The 20,276-nt window shown below is 38.3% G+C and overlaps 1 protein-coding gene and 1 pseudogene across 1 annotated transcript in view; one reads left to right on the forward strand and one right to left on the reverse strand.

Annotated features, from left to right (window-relative positions):
* Positions 1–20,276, forward strand: part of EGF (epidermal growth factor) — a 94,293-nt gene that overhangs the window by 32,086 nt on the left and 41,931 nt on the right. Inside the window, exons 6-10 of the mRNA XM_004269572.3 lie at positions 9,661–9,786; positions 10,837–10,959; positions 15,919–16,041; positions 17,541–17,666; positions 18,765–18,901. Of these exons, the coding sequence (XP_004269620.1) occupies positions 9,661–9,786; positions 10,837–10,959; positions 15,919–16,041; positions 17,541–17,666; positions 18,765–18,901 (635 nt within the window). The remainder of the gene's footprint in view (positions 1–9,660; positions 9,787–10,836; positions 10,960–15,918; positions 16,042–17,540; positions 17,667–18,764; positions 18,902–20,276) is intronic.
* On the reverse strand, positions 11,855–12,871 carry LOC101283905 (60S ribosomal protein L30-like; annotated as a pseudogene).

Here is a 20,276-nt window from a genome sequence, read left to right on the forward strand (position 1 = left end):
CTACCTCCACCTCGACAGGCAGAAATCTAGGAGTTGCCCTTTCCTCCCTCCTTCTCGTTCCAACACCATGAAATCAGTCTCCAGCTCCTGACAATTCTACTACCTACCATCTAACCACTTGGGCCCCTCTCAGAGCTCTCCATCCCTGGTGCCCACTTCATTTGTGTCCCCCACCTCCCTTTGCCATGCTGCAGGGAGTATAACCCTTCAAAACGAAGAACCCAATCGTGTCGTTCCTGGGTTAAAATCAGTTGTCAATTCTCAATTGCCAATAATAAAACCCAGTCTTTGTATCTAACTGGTTCACGGGGTACCCCGTTCATTTCTCAGCTTCCACTCTCACCATTTTCTGCATTAAAGTCTGGGCTGCAGCCATCCTCAAAGATTTGATTTCCTCCAGGGAGGCACGCTTGCTCTTTCCTCCAGCCTTTCGGCATGTTCTGGAACGCTCTTTCTTTTTTTTTTTGGCCGCACGGCTTGCGGCTCTCAGTTCCTCAACCAGGGATTGAACCTGGGCCATGGCGGTGAAAGCCCTGAATCCTAACCACGAGGCCACCAGGGAACTCCCTGGAAGCAGTCTTTCTAATTCTCGGCAGTGGCTTACTCTTCATCCTCTGAGAAACAGCTCCAATATCACTTCTTTCAGGAACACTTTCCCTGACCTCAGAGCCTCAGTAGCTATTTGCAGAAAATAGCAGATTTCCCCTGTCACAGGGCACTTATCATGTTTTGCCATAATCGTCTGTCTTCCTCAACTTCCTTTGTCCTATGAGGACACAGAATACAACTCTCCATTGTACTCCCAGTGCCTAGAGGACATTTAATAAACCATAGTTGGAAAAAAAAAAAAGACTGAGAAAAACACCCTTTGGTACCCTCTCCCTGCTAAATAATACCACGAGGAACAAGTTCCAAAGATATTTAATATCTGAAGACGTGTTGCCTTTCTTCCATGTTGTAAGCCCCTGCCCTTGGCCAGACAGTGTTCAGCGAGCCTGCTCCCTTTTGTATAGTTATGAATAAATCCCAGTGTTTTAAATCAGTTTTCTCTGCAGCAGATCTTTGCAGCTTAACTCTAAGGAAAGTCTTTTTCAGAGTCTTTTAGACTCTTTTATGCTTCAGTCTTTTTCTTCTTTCTTTTCATTAAGTGGTCTAGGTTTCAGGAAAAAGGTCTGGGCTAGAAGTAATAGATTTGGGAATCACATGGGCTGCTGTGTAGGAAATAGAAAAATGGCACAGGTTGTATTGCTCTTAGAAATAATAGTCATGACCGTTGACTGGGTGCAGAATGATCTGGTCTGGGCTTCTCCTACATTATCTCATTTAATCTCCACAGCAACCCTACAAATTAAGTGTGATTATTAGTACCATTTTATAGATTACAAAGCTGAGGTTCAGAGATGTCACAGTCGCTTGTTCAAGGTCACACTGGGGTAGACATGAGATTTGAACTCAGGCAGACTGACACCATGCTGCCTCCCCAGCTACCCTCTCACTATTGTCTATAGTTTCCTATATTAGGTTTGCCTTAATTGTTTTGGAATAAGCTGTCATTTGGCATATTCTTGTCTATGCATGGCCTGCTGGTGGTTAAAAGCTTCAGTTTGCACAGATTATGGGGCCCAAACCTTATTTTTTTTCTCTTTTAAAATTTTTTTCCACTTCAGGAACTCAGAAAATCAATCTCTCTCTCTCTCCGTCTCTCTCTTTGTCTCTCTCTCTCAGTCACACACACACAAGCATACACACACACACACACACACGCACACACACTCCTCCTCTGGCGCTCTGAAAAGAGACACAGAGTTGGTCTCACATTTTTGTTGTCATGATTTAACTTATTAGGCAACAGTGTTCTCCTGGCTGCCCTGACACCTATACTGTTAGAGCTGTCCCTCAGTATCCACGGGGATTTGTTCGGACTCTGGCCAATACCAAAATCCGAGGGTGCACTAGTCCCTTATAAAATAGTGTAGTATTTGCATATTACCTAACGTCCTTCCTTATACTTTAAATCATCTCTAGATTACTTATCATACCTAACACAATATAAATACTATGTAAATGATTGTAAATACTATGTAAACAGTCTCTGGCACAAGGCAAATTCAAATTTTGTTTTTTGAAACTTTCTGGAATTGTTTTAAAGAATATTTTTGATCCACGGTTGGTTGAATATGCAGATGTGCAACTCATGGATACAAAGGCAGACTGTGTATGAATCTCAGAGCCAGTGTGGGAACTTCTTTGTATACAGTGTTAATGGCATTATTTCAAGCTCAACATTTAGAGAATTTGCAACTATAGTTTTACTGCTCGCAGATGTTCTTTTGTAAAAGGTGCAAACAATTTTGCTTTCTTCTGTGATTCTTTAAAATGTAGATTCCAGTTTTAAGCTCATAAGAGAATTTCAAAAGCGTCTTCTTTGGAAAATGAAGCACATCTGTCATCAACACTGTTTAAAATACTTTGCATTCATTTCATGCAGAAAAATATTGCTGAATTTCTTTAATTCTGAGAGTTCCTGAAGGAGAACTGTCTCCACCTAGAAATGTACCTGCTTATGGAAATGACTAGTGTAGCTAAAACTGCCCAGGTGGGACTCTAATTCACTTTGATTACATCATTGCTGGGGTTTCTACTGTAAAACCTTGGTTTTTTTGATACGTCTAGAAAAGAATCATCCTAGATATATGAATATTATTTTCACATAAGTTTTTCTTAAAATGTAAATATTGTGGTAAAGTACCCATAACATAAAATTTATCATCTTAGCCATATTTAAGTGTACAGTTAGGTGGCATTAAGTACATTCACAGTTTTTGTGCACCCATCACCACCATTAATCTCCATATATCTTATCATCTTGTAAAACTGAAACTCTACAGCCATTAAATGAGAACTCCCCACTTATGCCTGTCCTCAGCCCCTGGCAACCACCATTCTCCTTTCTGTCTCTGTGATTTTGACTACTACTCTAACGACCTCATATAAGTGTAATCATACAATATTCCTCTTTTTGTGACTGGTTTATTTCACTCAGCATAATGTCCTCAAGATACATCTGTTTTGTAGCATGTGTCAGAATTTCTTTTCTTTTTAAGGCTGAATAATAACCCACTGCATGTGTAGATCACATTTTGCTTATCTGTTTCTCCTTTGATAAACACTTGGGTTGCTTCCATGTTTTAGCTATTGGGAATAATGCTGCTACAAACATGGGTCTGCAAGTATCTTTTTGAGATGCTGCTTTTAATTCTTTTGAACATATACTCAGAAGTGAATTGTTGGATCATACGGTAATTTTACTTTTAATTTTTTGAAGGCCCATTATACTGTTTTCCACAGTGGCTGTACTAGTTTACATTTACACCAACAGTGCACAAGGATTCCAATCTCTCCATATCCTCATCTACACTTATATTCTGTTTTCATCTAGTTTAAATTATCAGTTCAAACACCCAAAGCTCTGTTATTTATTACAGAAATCTTAGCAAATTATGGATTTCTGTACTTCCTAACATATTTCTAGTTATTGACATTTTCTCAATGATGAGGGTCACATTTACAAAGATACACGTCATTGGGGCAAGAATAGGACTGATTTGAGGCAAAGCTGGGGTTTTTTAAAAATTAATTAATTAATTATTTTTGGCTGCGTTAGGTCTGTTGCTGCACATGGGCTTTCTCTAGTTGCGGTGAGCAGGGGCTACTCTTCGTTGCGGTGCGCAGGCTTCTCATTGTGGTGGCTTCTCTTGTTGTGGAGCACGGGCTCTAGGCATGCAGGCTTCAGTAGTTGTGGCACGTGGGCTCAGTAGTTGTGGCTTACAGGCTCTAGAGCTCAGGCTCAGTAGTTGTGGTGCACGGGCTTAGTTGCTCCACGGCATGTAGGATCTTCCCGGACCAGGGCTCGACCCCGTGTCCCCTGCATTGGCAGGCGGATTCTTAACCACTGTGCCACCAGGGAAGCCCAAAGCTGGGTTTTTAATGCAGGTTTGCCCTGACACCAAATGGCTGCCATGGGAAGTGCCTTTTAAATACTTGGAATGGCTCTTTATCAATTTTCTATCTTTCTTGCTGTTGTCTCTTGCTTCTTGCTGGTTTCCATAAGCCTGGCTCTGGCCTCTTTAGTTTGAGACTTTTTCCTGCCATTCATTTGTTGAGGAACCCAGATCATTTGTCCCTTAGAGTTTCCCACATTCTGGAGTTTTCAGATTCTATCCCCGTGGTGTCATTTAACATGATTCTGTTTTTCCTATACACTGGTAGTTTTAGCCTAGAAGCCTTATCAGATTCAGATTTTTTGCAAGAGTACTTTATAGGTGGTACTGCGGGTAGTACCGCATGCTTCCTAGTGACCACGCCAGAGGGCATGTAGTGGCTGGGTCTCCATTCTTTTTGTGATGTTCAAGATTCATCAGTGGTTCAGGTGTTGCCAGCCTGGTCTGTCCATTATAGTGTTTCCAATCAGCCTTTTGTGTAATGACAAGTTATTAATTGTCATTGCTTAGAGGCATTTTTTCGTTAGAGGTTTGAAGTAATGACATTCTAATTCTATCATTGCTTATTAGTTGAATAACTTTTCCACATCAGCTCTATGATTTCCCTGAGGAGCATCTTTTATAGGAAAGGTAAATTAAATGCTTGATTTAATCTTTCCCTTAATTTATCTGTTTTCAGAATAAAGGGTTAGTGTATCCTCCAGAGGTGACCTTCTTTTAAAAAAAGCGTCTTTATAAATTCAAGGATGTAAAAAATATTTGAAATGTTTTTATTCATTGCAGTTATTATCATTTTCACACTCAGATTATGCCGTCTTTCTCCAGGAGGAGCCCTGAGATAAGACTTCTAGTTGTGGGAAAGATGACCAGTAACTAACCCTTGGTGGTCTAGAATGCTGGGCTGAGGCTGTGTCTGGACTCAGCAAGAAAGAACATCGAAATCATGTAGCCACTCCTGCTAGTGGGGAATGCACTGCGGATGGGGGTGGTAACAATGGGAGCGGAGGCCTCCACACCTTGTGTTTGCATCTTCGTGCTGTGGACTGGCCAAGCTCCTCAGAAATAGGTCTGAAATAAGGAAAGACTGAGTGGGCCTGAGGGTTGCATCTGAGAGTAAAAGGCATTTATTTTTTAACTGCTCAGAGGCTGTTGATTTGTTTACTTTCTTTTTGTTTTTAACATTTTTTTTAAGTGGTCCATTTTTAAAATCTTTATCGAATTTGTTACAATATTGCTTCTGTTTTATGTGTTGTTTTTTTGGCCACTGATGCATGTGGGATCTTAGCTCCCTGACCAGGATCAAACCCACACCCCCTGCACTGGAAGGAGAAGTCTTAACCACTGGACCACCAGGGAAGTCTCTATTTCTTTACTTTCTGATTCTTAGGTTTAGATGGATAAGGATACCAAGTAGCTAAGTTCTGGCTAAGTGATTTTTTTTTTTTTAACTATAATTAGGAATTCCAATAGCACAGAATAACCATTCTCGTTTCTTCCTTCTTATTTTCTATTAACAAAGAAGAATAAACTTCTATATTACACAGTTTGGGAAGTTTTTTGGGGAAGGTGAGGGAGTCATTTATTCAGGGAACTCACTAATGAAAAAGACAATAAATAAATAAAACAAAAATCATAGACATTTATAGAAAAATATATTGTATATATAATTTATATATTTTATTATACATAAAGTATATAGCATAACATATTAATGTTAATATATTAACTTTATTATGTATCAGTATATAATGGTCTATATTAATACATAATATGAATAATATAAATATATATTTCTATAAAAACCCATAATTATGTTTTATATATATACATAAGTATATACATATACACAAACACACATATTATATACCTTAAAGAGATGAGGTCTGTCATTGAAGACTCGAGCTCGAGTCCCACCCCTACCCCTTATTACCTCTATGTGATTCTTAAGATACTATTTCCTAATCTGTAAAATGGAAGACAACAATTACTCTGCGTAGCTCAAGGGCTTGTTATAAAAATTACATGTGATAACGTAAATGCTTTATAAAATGTTATTCAAATTTTTAACTATTGGGGGCGCTAAATATTTAGTTAAAAGAATGATTCAAGTGAATGGGTTCAAATGGAAGAGACTAGAAAGGCTTTGTTGATGAGGTGAGTCTGACACTGAATTTGAGGTAGAGAGAAAGGTGTGGTCAGCGGAAAGAAGCAGGCTCAGGAATCCCACGTGTGTTGTTTCAGAAGTGCGCCCGGGTGAAATCTATCGTTTGCTTGGCTATAGCAAAGCTCCTGAGAGCTTGTGAGTTGGGCAGTTATTGAAGGCGCAGTTGGTGGTGGACATTCAACTCCATGATTTAGGGGCTTTAATTTGATCTCAAAGATTATTAGGCTCCACTGCTGGGCTCTGGGAGGGGGGTTATCTGAGGTCAGCAGCAGCATTCTGAGTGCTAGCTTCCAGCCTCATTTGAAGCTAAAGAACAGCAGATTAAGGAGATTAAACAAAATACAGCCCTCAATCCTCTATGTTTTGCCTCTTCCTAAAATGACCTTTTAAGTGTTTAGTGTCTGAATTGGGGTCACATCATCAGCACAGCCATTCAGAGACAAATAGTGATTGCTTTCCTGCCTATGTTCATCATTGAATAGTAATGTATGTTGTTAATAAGTATCATTAAAGCCATCATCAGTATGGGATAGTGGAAAGAATACTGACCATCTATTTGAGTTCTAACTCTGAGGTTGACTGGAAATTCAAGGAGAAACCAAATAAAGGAGTTAAGTTGCAGGTTTCATGATCACAGGTTTTTGTGCATGTATTCCAGATGTTTGTAGCACCCCTGTGTTGTAAAAGGCACCAGGTTAGGTGCTATTGGGACTATGAATGTGAATGGGATGCATGCTTTATCCTCAAAAGCTTACTGATTAATGTACATGTATATATAGAATTATGATGATGTTGATAATAAGAACACACAGAAGAACAGGTAAGAGGTTGTAGAAAAGTACAAAAAAAGATAAATAACATTGGATCTAGATGAAGAACAGAGCAATCTCCTGTACCCTAGACACTAATTGTTTTCTCCATAAGTCAGTTTGAATCTCCATTAACATATCATAAGCAGGTATTAAGGTTTGAGAATCTTTAGAGGTATAAATTTAGAGGAATTTACAACAAACATTTGATTCTGTATAGAACCATATATTTTTAAGTGAGGGATCTCAGAGAATATCTACTTCAACACTTTTATTTCACGGAAACTGAAGTCAAAGGGATAAGGTGATTTTATGTAAAAGGCAGAACTCAGTTTCCCCAATTCTTAATGCAGTGGTCGTCTATCATACTGGGTTTGGAAAGATTTTTATAAGGGATATTTACAGGAAGCATAATCTCTCACTTTTTGGTTACCTCAAGAAAGTAGTAGCACTTTGGTGCTATTAAAAGGCTATTAAAAGGTGCTATTAATCAGGCCTTTCTGGATTTTTTGTTGTTGTTAATTTGTAAACGTTATAAAAAATACAGTTAAAACAATCACATGTTCTTTTTTAGAAATTTGAATTAGGTACATTTTGTCTCCAGTACATTTGTGAGTTTCTGACTTTAGTCCTTTAAAAATTGGGGTCATTTTGTTTTTAATTTTCTTAATTAAAATTTTGATATGTGAAGCATGTAGGAAGCATGTAGGAAGCATGTGAAGCATGTAGAAAAACAATGTTACTAAACATGCATAATTGGCCTAAAAACCATGGACAAGAAACAAAATGTTTGGAATCAATATCCAAAAACTATTCAGTGTAGGGCTTCCCTGGTGGCAGAGCGGATAGGAATCTTCCTGCCAATGCAGGGGATACGGGTTCGTTCCCTGGTCCGGGAAGATCCCACATGCCACGGAGCAGCTAGGCCAGTGCACCACAACTACTGAGCCTGCGCTCTAGAGCCCACGAGCCACAACTACTGAAGCTGTGCCCCTAGAACCCGTGCTCCGCAACGGGAGGGGCCGCCGCAGTGAGGGACCCGCGCGCCGCGGGGAAGAGTAACCCCTGCTCACCGCAACTAGAGAGAGCCCGCGCACAGCAACGAAGATCCAACGCAGCCAAAAATAAATAACTTAAAAAAAATTATTTTTAATTATAAAAAAAACTATTCAGTGTAAATCTTAACTGACTTAGTTGATAATATTCCAACAGTATTAAATAATTGCGCAGGTAATTCTATCAAGAGATCTGAATAAACAAGTTTAAAATAACTGAAGAAATAACACAGATTAGCTAAAAGGAGGCATACATAACTGAGGTGAAAGTGGGATATTCCATTAGTACTTTAGGTCAGTCTCTCTCAAAGTGTGGTGTAAAGACTCCAGTGTCAGAATCATTCCAGAATCCGGTAAAAGTGAGCCTTTCCCTTGATGTATCAAATCAGAATCTCTAGAGGGTGACGTGCCCTCCAGGTGGTCTCAAGGTACATTAGAAACATTTTCAAGGGGGCAAGAATACGTTTCTAATGTGTGATGCTTTGTCGGTCAAGAAAAGTGTTTAGTAACTTGAAGTAGAAGGAAAGGGGTAGAGTCAGAGTGAGGGGCACCTTTCTAAGTAGACAGAGACCAGAGAAACAGACCTGCATGGGGGACGGTCTCAGCCTCGTGCACTACTGTGCTCAGGCTCTCGCTGGCTTGTTTCTTGTGTCTTTCACGGCAAGGCTGTGTTTTTAGTGGACTCCTCCCCTTACTCACAGGCTCTCAGTGATCTCAGTTATGCCAGGTCTCCTGGTGCCTGACCCCGGTCCTCTTCCCCTGCCGTCACCTACTGCCAGAGCTCTGGCCTCCATAACTACATGCACCTTGAGAGCTGCCCTCAAATTCAAGCTTACCTCTGTATTTCCAGAGCATTTCACAAAGTCATTATTAAAATTGGCAAAACTGAGAAGGAACAAAATTCGAACAGGGATATATGTGTTACTAGTTTAGCCCTTGACTCTGGCTTTGAAAAGCAAAGGTACCAAGTTGGCCATCTGTTGTTCAATGTATTATTTGGCTAATTTCATCCAAGCACCTACCTTACTGAGCAGATTTTACTATTTGCCCTGGGCTATTTTGTCACACATAGAATGCCGGCAGCAATAAACTCAGAAACTTGGGGATAAGACATATGGCAGTGGTATACACTGTCTGAAAGAAGTTGTTCTTTACATAATGATCCTAAAAACATAAATATATAGATCTGACCTATAAATATTATACTTAAGAAGAGATGTTCTTCATTTTGCAGCCTTTTCTGCTTCTTAAACAGATATTTCGTTTTCAGCATTTCTGTTTATTGCCTTATTTATTTTTTAAATAAATAAATACTTTTGATAAAAGCAGGTCAAAAAGAAAAAGCTATTAAGTTGTGCTTAGTGTTCGTAACCCAAGGAACAACATCTCCAGGTAATTAGGACGTCCTATCCCGAGAGCTACTGTAGGAGAGATACAACTAGAGAAATAAATGGGCTTCGGAATGCCGAGTGATTTGGGCTAATGTTCGACCCTAGAGCAGTGCCACCTCTGTGAGGCAACACCCCTGCTGATGTCACGGGAAGATTAGAGTTCTTAGGAGCCGTGAGGGGATCGTGCACTGCCCCTGTCAAAACACACGTCCACTCCAAATTAACCGCCTTCTCTTTTAGATCAGAAACTCTGCAAACTGAGGAAAGGTAACTGCAGAAGCAGCACGTGTGGGCAAGAGCCTAAGTCCCATGTGTGCATGTGTGCAGAGGGATACGCTTTAAGCCAAGATGGAAAGAACTGTGAAGGTAATGTGTGGTGAGCGAACACAGCCCACCTGGGCCAGTGGCTGGTCTTCCGTGGGCAATCCAGAACCTCCATGTGGAACCAATTTCAAGTTGCCTCCTTTTTTCCCCCAGAAAAGCAATTTTATTTTTTCCCCAATTTTAAGCCCCTGTAACACTTTCAGGTCTCCTTTATATCTTGTGTTCCCAGATCAGATACTTTCAGAGGCTATTCAGGGATGGATATAAGGCAGGGATTCTCTGAGTGGACTCTATGGAGTTCTGTGGGTTTGACGGTGTGCAAAATGTCAGTATTGTCAGATTTTTTAGGGGAGTAGTTCCGTAGCTCTCATAAGATCCTCAAAGGGTATGTGACTCCCACATCTCATCCCATAACTGTTTGGTAGGAATCTTGAGAAACGGCACCTTGTCTGGTTATCTTGGGCTCGTCCTATTGTGAGACTCCAGGCCCGATGTACTTAACCCAAGGAGAAATGCCATGTCCTTTCTCCTGGGACGTCCAGTGAGTTACCGATGAAAAGAATCCAATGAATACATTGAGTGGAATAAGTTGGGGTGAGACTTCAGGTAAACCTGGCATCTGCCTGTTAACTGCAGTCCCCAGCTTACATGGGACCAGTGGGCGAGAGCCATAGCATAGAACAGTGATCTGGAAGCTAGGGAATGCTCCCATATTCAGGTGAGGGCCTCCTGTCAACATTGAGAAAGTGAAGAGCAAAGCAGGGGGATGTCCTGCCCTTGTCAAGAACTTTCTAGGGTGCTTGCCTTAAATGGCTATACCTTTTCAGGGGAAATAGTACTACTTTATTCCAGGAGTAATTTTAACATGAAAATCTGTATTTGAAAGTATAAACTGTGACAGTTTAAGCCATGGCTTTCATGATAATTGAACTAATTTCTTTCACTCTTTGTTAGAGTAGCAAAAACAGTCTTGCCGTGGTCAGTTACAGCAGATCGAGGTGTGAGATACCCTACTTTTTGCTGACTTATTAGTGATACTACAATTTATTTTCAAAAAACCCATCTGACTGTTTTACTGTTGTTATGGTGTAGATGTCAACGAGTGTGCCTTTTGGAATCATGGCTGTACTCTTGGGTGTGAAAACATCCCTGGATCCTATTATTGCACATGCCCTGTAGGATTTGTTCTGCTTCCTGATGGGAAACGGTGTCACCGTAAGTCACAACGAGTATTTATTGCATTATTTCCTCCATTTGCACTGATGCTTCTAAGGTGGCTGTGATCTGGGTTGGTGGTCCTCGATCAACAGCATGCATCAGGAGTACCTTGGAGTTTTATTTTGGTTTGTTTTTTTTTTTTTTTTTTTGGTTTGTTTTTTAAAATGTGAATGACCAGACTCTATCCCAGACCTGTTAAATCAAAACCTCCAACAAGCATGTATTTATATATTTTACTGTTTATTTATCCATATTTCATTATATTTCATTATATATCTCTGAAAGGTAAGCATGTAAAAAACATGATCATGATACACTATTACATCTAAAAAACTAGCTCGAATTCCCTAATATCTAATACCCAGTCAGTTTTCAGGTATAACCACGATACCATTATCACAACTAAAAAAAATTAACAATAATTCCCTAATAACATCAAATATCTAGTCAGTTTTCAAATTATCTTAAAAAGTTTTCAACAGTTGATTTGTTTGACTAGGTATCCAAACAAGCTCCGTGTGTTATGCTGATATTAGCTGATACCTCTCTCTCTTATCCTACAGATTCCCTCTCCTCTTTTTTTCCCCTTGCAAGTAGTTGCTGAAGAAACTGTTTTTTTCCTGCAGAATTTCTCACACTCTGGATTTTACTGAACACACTTCTAAGATGTCCCTGTCCTTCTCAAACTTGTAGTTAGATCTGCAGGCTTGATCAGATTAGGCTTTGAAATTTTGACAATAATACTTCATTGGTATGCTTATACTTCCATCAGGAGACACATAACATCTGGTTGTTTCTCCCTCTGTCATCCGTTCTAAAGTTCCCCAATGGTCTTCTTCTTTCTTAAAAAAACAACTCTGGACAGTTTTACTGAAGAAAAAATATGCACGATTTACTTTTCACCAGTCCATTCTGGCATTCTTCTAGTGCTGTCAGAATCACCTGGGTCAATATTAGCCAGTGTGCATGTTACTGACCCTTTCCAGTCAGTCCTCACAAGGGTCCTCCTGCCCGGCATCGCTAGTGCCAATAGGACGAGACCGAGTTTGGTTCAGAAGCAAAGGAAAGCTTTATTACTGGACCAGAGATTGGAGAGAGATGAGCTCACCTCCATAGTACCCGCTCCCCTGACAGGCCGTGGGCAGGGCTGCTTTATAGGGTTCTCCACAGCTGGGAGGGGGCGTAGTTCCCACTGGGCACACACAAGCGCGCTGCTCAGGCTCCAGATCGCAGTGCTGGGTGCAGGGTCTCTGCACACGGCTGTCGCTGCCATGTTGAATCGAGGTGTCGAGCACAGTGCTTCTGCATACAGCCCACTGAGCTGCAGTAACAGGTGCGGCAGTTCTGCGCTGGGAACTCTGATCCCATGTGTTAGATGCAAGGCCTCTGCACACAGCCCCCTACATGCAACTGAAACGAGACTAAGCCCAAAGAAGAGGTTAGACCTTATCACCTAGATTCCATCTTATTTTTCCCGAGGACCCTAGTGGGCTTTGCCAGTGACATACATACTCTAGTATTTTCCACATGCTGTGCCCAATTCAATATTATTGCCACTGTAGTGGTGGCCACCAGTTTGCGCCAACATGGTGTAGTACTCTATTTCAGATTTCCACAAGGCTGGGCATTTGTTGGTGAGGATGACCAGTTTCTCTTTGCCTTGTCTGAACATTTCCAGAATCTGCTTGTACCTGCAGCACTTACCTTCCACTTTCTATAATGAGTTGGAGCGTAGAGGTCATCAGGCCCAGCAACTTTTTCGTCTTCTTTTCGGCCACCATTTTTCTGCCTTAGGGTAGGACTGCCCCCAACCCAGAGCAGCTGCGAAGACTGCTGGGAGCAAGAAAGAGCCCAGTCATCTTTCAGGGAATGGTTGTAGTGGCCATTAACACTCATTTCCTAGATTCATTATTTCATCAGGGGATTTGAATGATGATATCTAGTTCTAATATTTCTTTTTAATCATGAATTGTAATACCTTTATAAAAAGAATGTTCTCTCATTAACTGTTTGGTGACTTCAAGATGCAATTCTTACAGTTAAGGCAGTATAAATGATGCACTGTTTTCTCCTTGTTTACTTATATTTAGGATAATGGGTTGTTTCTTTAACACCTTCCAAAGGTGGCCAATGGGGTTTTTTAATTTTATTTTTTATTGAAGTATAGTTGATGTGTAATATCACATTAGTTTCAAGTATACAGCAAAGTGATTCAGTTATACACATATATATGTATATATCTATATTCTTTTTTAAAAATTCTTTTCCATTGTAGTTTGTTGGGTATTGAGATATTGAATATAACTCTCTGTGCTTGTTGTTTATTTTATATATGGTAGTGTGCATCTGTTAATTCCATATTATGTCAAATAGAAGTGGTGAAAGGTAGGCATCCTTGTCTTGTTCCAGATTTTAATGGGAAGGCTTTCAGCTTTTCACCATTGAGTATTATATTGGCTGTGGGTTTGTCATAAATGGCTTTTATTATATTGAGATGTATTCCTTCTGTACCCACTTTGGAAAGAGTTTTTATCATAAATGGATATTGAATTTTATCAAATGCTTTCTCTGCATCTATCGAGATGATCATGTAGTTTTTGTCCTTTCTTTTGTTGATGTGGTGTATCATATCGATCGATTTGCATATGTTGAACCATCCTTGTGACCCTGGAATGAATCCAACGTGATCATGATGTATGATCCTTTCTATGTGCTTTTGCATCTGGTTTGCTAATATTTTCTTGAGCATTTTGCATCTATATTCATTAAAGATATTGGCCTGTAATGTCTCTGTCTGGTTTTGGCATCAGCGTGATGGTGACTTCAATGACTTTGGGAGATTTGTTTTTTGTAAGTATTATTATGAACTCCTGGATTTTTAACATTTTTTATATGTTTCAACCCATTGCAGTTATTATTCTTACTGATGAACAAGTTGTCTCCTCTTTGGCTGGTGGGAGAATCTTCAAATGGGTTCCAGACCCCAGTAGTCTTTGATAGTTTTCTCTTACCTGGTAGGACATATTTTCCAGGCTTGTCTTGTACATTCCATGTTCTAGACCTAGAATCAGCAATCTCTCAAGGCCACTGCTTCCTTTTTATGAGAAATTGTATTTAGAAAACATAACCTGCTTCAAAGTCAGTTATTGTTCTGAGTGTTTTAGGGCATCAGAGTTAGGAAAACACTTTTTAAAAAGAGAAATACATTATGAGTTTATATGAATATTCTCAGTTCAAATTTAGGATTACATACTCAGATACCTTCTTATAGGTTTCTTATTGAATCTACCAACATAGCTAAGTAGAAACGAATGTTTAAAATCATGTGGGAATTCCTTGGAGTCTAGTGGTTAGGACTTGGCGCTCTTACTGCCAGGGGCCAGGTTTCAATCCCTCGTCAGTGAACTAAGGTTCCACAAGCCACGCAGTGCGGCCAAAAAAGAAAAAAAAAAATATCATGTATATTGTCTAGTACTGCTTCACAGATGATGGAGAATATGTTAGTCTGGATGTTATATGTGCTTGTGAAACAAGGCACAGAAAAATGGATGGATGGTAATGAAGTTCTTGGAAATTACCCACTACCTTCGTGATTGTTTATGGAATTTGCCCTTCTTCTAATACCATGTGGTTTATCTGTGAGCAGATATACTCAAGTGCATGATGTTAATATGTTAGAGTCCATTATGTGTCAAGTAGGACACACATAATCTCACTTGATTGTCAAAACTGCTAGAACTTCTATGGTATATATTTTACATTTTAATATTTGATTTACTTGGAACTTATTTTGATGTGTGGTTTATGGTAGGGATTTAGCTTTTGCCTCAAAGCATTACTCATTTATTTCTCTACCATTTACTGGATGACACATGCTCAATGATTTAAAATACCTTTATCACATACTGTATTCTTATGTGTACTTGAGTCTTTTCTAAAATGAGCTTTCCAATCTTTCCTATAACTGTATTTCATTTATAAGGTATATTCTGAAAAACTTATAATAATACCTGCTTTAATACTATCAGGGAATATTTTGATGCAAAAAAAATCCACGTAAGTTTACATAAAATAATTTTCAAGTGCAAAAAATGCTTTCACAATAACTATCTTCCATTGAAATAAATCTTCATTTTTTTAAGGTAATGATGTAAACTGGAGCCTTGTTCTTTGAAAATAATATCTTAATTTAAAAAGTTAAAGAAACTGTAAAACGTTGTGCTTGACATAAACCTTGACATTTAGACTGGGGCAATCTGAATTCTATCTATAGCTGTCCAGAATCATAAGCAAATGAGTTATCAGATATCTACAAAGTTCCTGACAAACCAAACCATTGAGAAACTGTTTGGTAGATAAGTAAATTTGTTAGTTAAGTGCAAAACTGCTAATTTCATTTGAAATTGTGACAAAATAAATTTTACAAATTGCAAAAAAATAAAATGAACTTTCTGTCTGGTTCTATTGATATTATCCTCTTGGTCTATTCCTGTACTCATTACCCACTGTTTTAATTATTGCATCTTTGTGATACATTTTATATTTGTTTAGAGCCTCTCATTCTCTTCTTACACCTAACCATAGTTACACAATGTTTTTAGTTTTCTTACACATGTAATTTGTTTTCCAGATGAACTTGAGAATCATTTGCCCAAGTTCCATTTAAAATATTTTGGAATTTTGATGACTAATAACATAAAAAGTATTAATTGCCAGAGAAGAAACTTTGAGGAAACTAGAGTCATTTTCCAAAATTAGAACTCCTTCTTTAATTTGTTTTAGAATTGAAACTTTTTCTTTATTTTTATATCTCTATTACCACAGCAATTCATAAATGTTCAATCTTTATTTAATTTATGCTTTTCAGGATATCATTTTTTTTGTTAGCAACTGAATTTACCAAATTTCCACAAATCTGATTTAACACTAATCTTGACCTTATTTTTCATTAATTAGAATTAATTTCCTGCCCAAGCAATGTGTCTGAATGCAGTCATGATTGTGTTCTGACATCAGACGGTCCCATATGTTTCTGTCCTGAAGGCTCAGTGCTTGAGACAGATGGGAAAACCTGTAGTGGTAAGTTTATCTGCCTATCGTTTGCTTGAGTACCAAAATGTTCATTGCAGCTCTATTTACGATAGCCCGGAGATGGAAACAACCTAAGTGCCCATCATCGGATGAATGGATAAAGAAGATGTGGCACGTATATACAATGGAATATTACTCAGCCATAAAAGGAAACGAAATTGAGCTACTTGTAATGAGGTGGATAGACCTAGAGTCTGTCATACAGAGTGAAGTAAGTCAGAAAGAGAAAGACAAATACCGTATACTAACACATATATATGAAATTTAAGGGAAAAAAATGTCATGAAGAGCCTAGGGGTAAGACAGGAATAAAGACACAGACCTACTAGAGAATGGACTTGAGGATATGGGGAGGGGGATGGGTGAGCTGTGACAAAGTGAGAGAGAGGCATGGACACATATACACTACCAAACGTAAGGTAGATAGCTAGTGGGAAGCAGCCGCATGGCACAGGGAGATCAGCTCGGTGCTTTGTGACCACCTAGAGGGGTGGGATAGGGAGGGTGGGAGGGAGACCCAAGAGGGAAGAGATATGGGAACATATGTATATGTATAACTGATTCACTTTGTTATAAAGCAGAAACTAACACACCATTGTAAAGCAATTTTACCGCAATAAAGATGTTAAAAAAAAAAACATTCATTTTCTAACTGACACCTAAAAATCCATCTACTGACAAAGGAGAATAGATTTTCCAACATTACACATTGAAAGATATTTACATAATGGATTAACATATGGATTTAAATAAGATTTTTGTGTTTTCTTTTTAGATAGCATAGTGTAGTGGTTATGAGCAAGAGCTTTGAAGCTAGACAGCCCTGAGATAGCATTACCAGTTACTAGCAGTGTAGTTTTGGACTAGTTACTTGCCCTCTTTTGGTCTCAGTTTCCTCATCTGTAGAGGTTAATGATACCTGCCTCCTGGATTTGTGACCAGCATTAAACAAGGTGGTGGATGTGGAGCGCTTAGCCTGTTCCTTGCACCTATGAATACCTCCCTACTTTTATCTTCATAGAGACTTAAGCATATAGAGTGAAGGCTATAACTCAAAATTAGCAAAGAGTTATGTGTGACATTTTTTTAAATAAAAAGAGCAAAAGAAGTCAAGAGACCAAAAATGTGAGAGAGAAAAAAATATGTTAATCACTAGGAAGAATTAGACCAGCTGCCAATCTCATCAAAATGCACTTTTTATTCCAGCCAGCTGCCAGTGTGCTTGTTCACAAATTCAGTGATAGAACAAGAAGACAAGGGTCATTGGGATGTGAAGGATTAACACTGAAGCTGTCAGGTTATAGGGAAGTAGAGTATGGTGACATTTTCCTCCTAATCTCTGAAAAATAAGCTTGATTGTGACAGTATGAATGATTGTGGAAATGGTTTTAAAAAGCAACATATATTTGGTTCACCTTAATATTTTGATGAAAACATGATATTTTTTTAATACCATAGCATCATTACCAAGGAATTGTTTTTTGTAGGTTGTTCATCTCCCGATAATGGTGGATGTAGCCAGCTCTGCATCCCTCTTAGCCCAGTATCCTGGGAATGTGGCTGCATTCCGGGCTATGACCTACAACTGGACAAAAAGAGCTGTACAGCCTCAGGTTAGTGCTGTGAACATTTGAAAGTGTGTCTCTGCAAAAAAGATTATGTGAAAAACAACATTTTATTTAGAAAGTGTTAAATTGCTCTTGGCTTCTGCATAGAAAGTCTGATTTTTTAATTTTTGGAAATGGAAAACAAATCACATTATAAATATAAATAACAAATTAATATTATATAAATAATAATTCTGTGTTTGAGGAACATTTTGAAGTTAATTAGCGTTAAGCAAAGATTTACTATAACATCAGGTATGGCATTCCAGTATATGTGAAAGTCATAACCAGAATAGTCTTAAAACACTTTATAGTTAAGGGGCATTTAATAAATATTTGTTGATTGATTTGATTTTTATCTCTCTGGTGAATGTAATAATCATAATACTTTGACAAGTTCTGTCCTTTTCATGACAAAATTTAATATGAAGTTGTATGCTTCAACTATTTTTTCATCTTCTGATATTACATCTCATGTCCTTCAACAGCCTTGGAAATCCTAGATTTATGCCAAATTGATTTAATCTCTCCTGAGGTTCATTATGCCTGTAATCTGGGATAACATAATGATGAGCCTACAGAGCTTGCCTTAGACCCCAGTACTCTTAACTTCTCAGGGCCTTAGTTAATATAGCATAATCTGAGCTCTGAAAATTATCAGGGGTCTAGTTATTAACTCACATAATCATACCTCCATTTTAAAACTGTCCAGACCAGAGAAGGGTATTTTTTGGACATGAATTAATACAGTCTGCTAATATTAATGTTTCAATATGTGTGAATCAAGGAGATTACACAGCATAAGACTTACATCATTTAGTTAAGATGTTTGTTACTTAATACTGTCTCTTTCTATAAGTAATTTGCATTTTAAAAGCAGGCACCTAGACAGGGAGGAAACCAGCGATGAAATTCTGGCCGTATATCGCCTCATGGAAAAGGAAGTCTTCTTGCCTCTCTTAACCTACACCGTACTGGTGGGAAATTAAGAAACAAGTACTGCAGAAATTAAGGAAGAGAGTACAATGAACGGGAAGGGTCAGAAGTGCCTTTTGGGTTCCAAGGCATATTTTAAATGCAACCATATTTAAATTTGGTTATTAGGACCACCACCGTTTTTGCTGTTTGCCAATTCTCAAGATATTCGACACATGCATTTTGACGGAACAGATTATGGAACCCTGCTCAGCCAGCAGATAGGAATGGTTTTTGCCCTAGATCATGACCCTGTGGAAAATAAGGTACGGTTTTGCTGCCTGAAGAGATGTGGCTGTGCTTTAAGGACAGAGTAGAGGATTTTATCCTAACAGATGACCTGGGTTACTTGAAAATCCTCTGCTAAGCTCAGAACAATTAGGCAAAGAAAAATTTAAATGTAGATATTAAAACATCACTTGAGAAAGTTTTAAGGATGTTTCTGTTATCATAACCCTACCCTGTTCCTTGCTGTGATTCAGCCATTTTATTGGGGATAATTTGAACAGAATCTGAAGTTTAGTTTCCTCTTTGGAAATGAGAATAGGAAGCTGGCACAGTGCCATACACACAGGAAGAGCACCATAAATAGGTTTTTATTTATTTGTGTTTTGGGAGAAATAGGAGGTTGAGGTGCAGCATAGGAAGTATGGATTACTAATTTGCATTTAATACATGTCCTTAAGGGAGGAAATTCAGTGACCTCCTAACCATGAAAACCAAGAAACATAAGTTTTACAGCTCATGTGTGAATGGCAGTCTAACACAACATTATTTACATAATAATTTTACATGAAGATTTTTTTTGTATAAACATTAGAATTTCTAAATTATCAACCCAATCAGCTGACCATTTGGTCTTTAATTTCTTGTTATCTTTATGCTAGGTTAGAATGTGCTTGAAATGATATGTTACAGTAACTTCTGGAGATGAATCAGCCAATAATTATGAAGTTACATAGTTATTTATCTCCCTCCATAATGACTTAGTTGTTACTAGATGGTGCATTAATTCCTAGAATTTTAAAACTTGTGCTTTTGTTTCTTCCTGATTTGAAGCATTCTGGTAAATGGCCAAAAGAGATAGAGTGAAGCAAATTGATTGTGTGTTTAATTGGTCTGGATTGATAGGTGAATATAACTACTTTTGCAAATAGAAGTTTTGTAATTAAATACTAGCAAACAATTCTTTTTTTTTTCTGTGAACTGAATCTATTTGACTCCATAGAAGAATTATATTAACAGGAAAAAATTAATAGAATCAGTTCAAGATTCATTTATTACCAAATCAGTTTTTTCCCACACAGTCAGTATTTTTTACAACTAGGTGAATAAGGAAACCTAAAATGAACTTTAAGTCATGTGGCTTATTCATGGTTTTTCATTTCTCTGGTCAATGTTCTCATTTTCTTGCTTCCCAAACTGTGGTCCTTAGACCAGTGACATCAACATGGCCTGGAGCGTGTTAGAACTGCAGATTCTCAGGCTCCACTGCGACCACTGAATCAGAATCTGCATTTTAACGAGATTCCCAGGTGATTCAGGTACACATGTGAATTTGAGAAGCAGTGCACCAGCAGAGTATTTTTTAATATAAGAAGTGCCCATTTTTGTATTATGGAATAGAACCTTTTCTAGAGA

The sequence above is a fragment of the Orcinus orca genome, chromosome 4 (genome assembly GCF_937001465.1).
Source record: "Orcinus orca chromosome 4, mOrcOrc1.1, whole genome shotgun sequence".
Taxonomy (NCBI): domain Eukaryota; kingdom Metazoa; phylum Chordata; class Mammalia; order Artiodactyla; family Delphinidae; genus Orcinus; species Orcinus orca.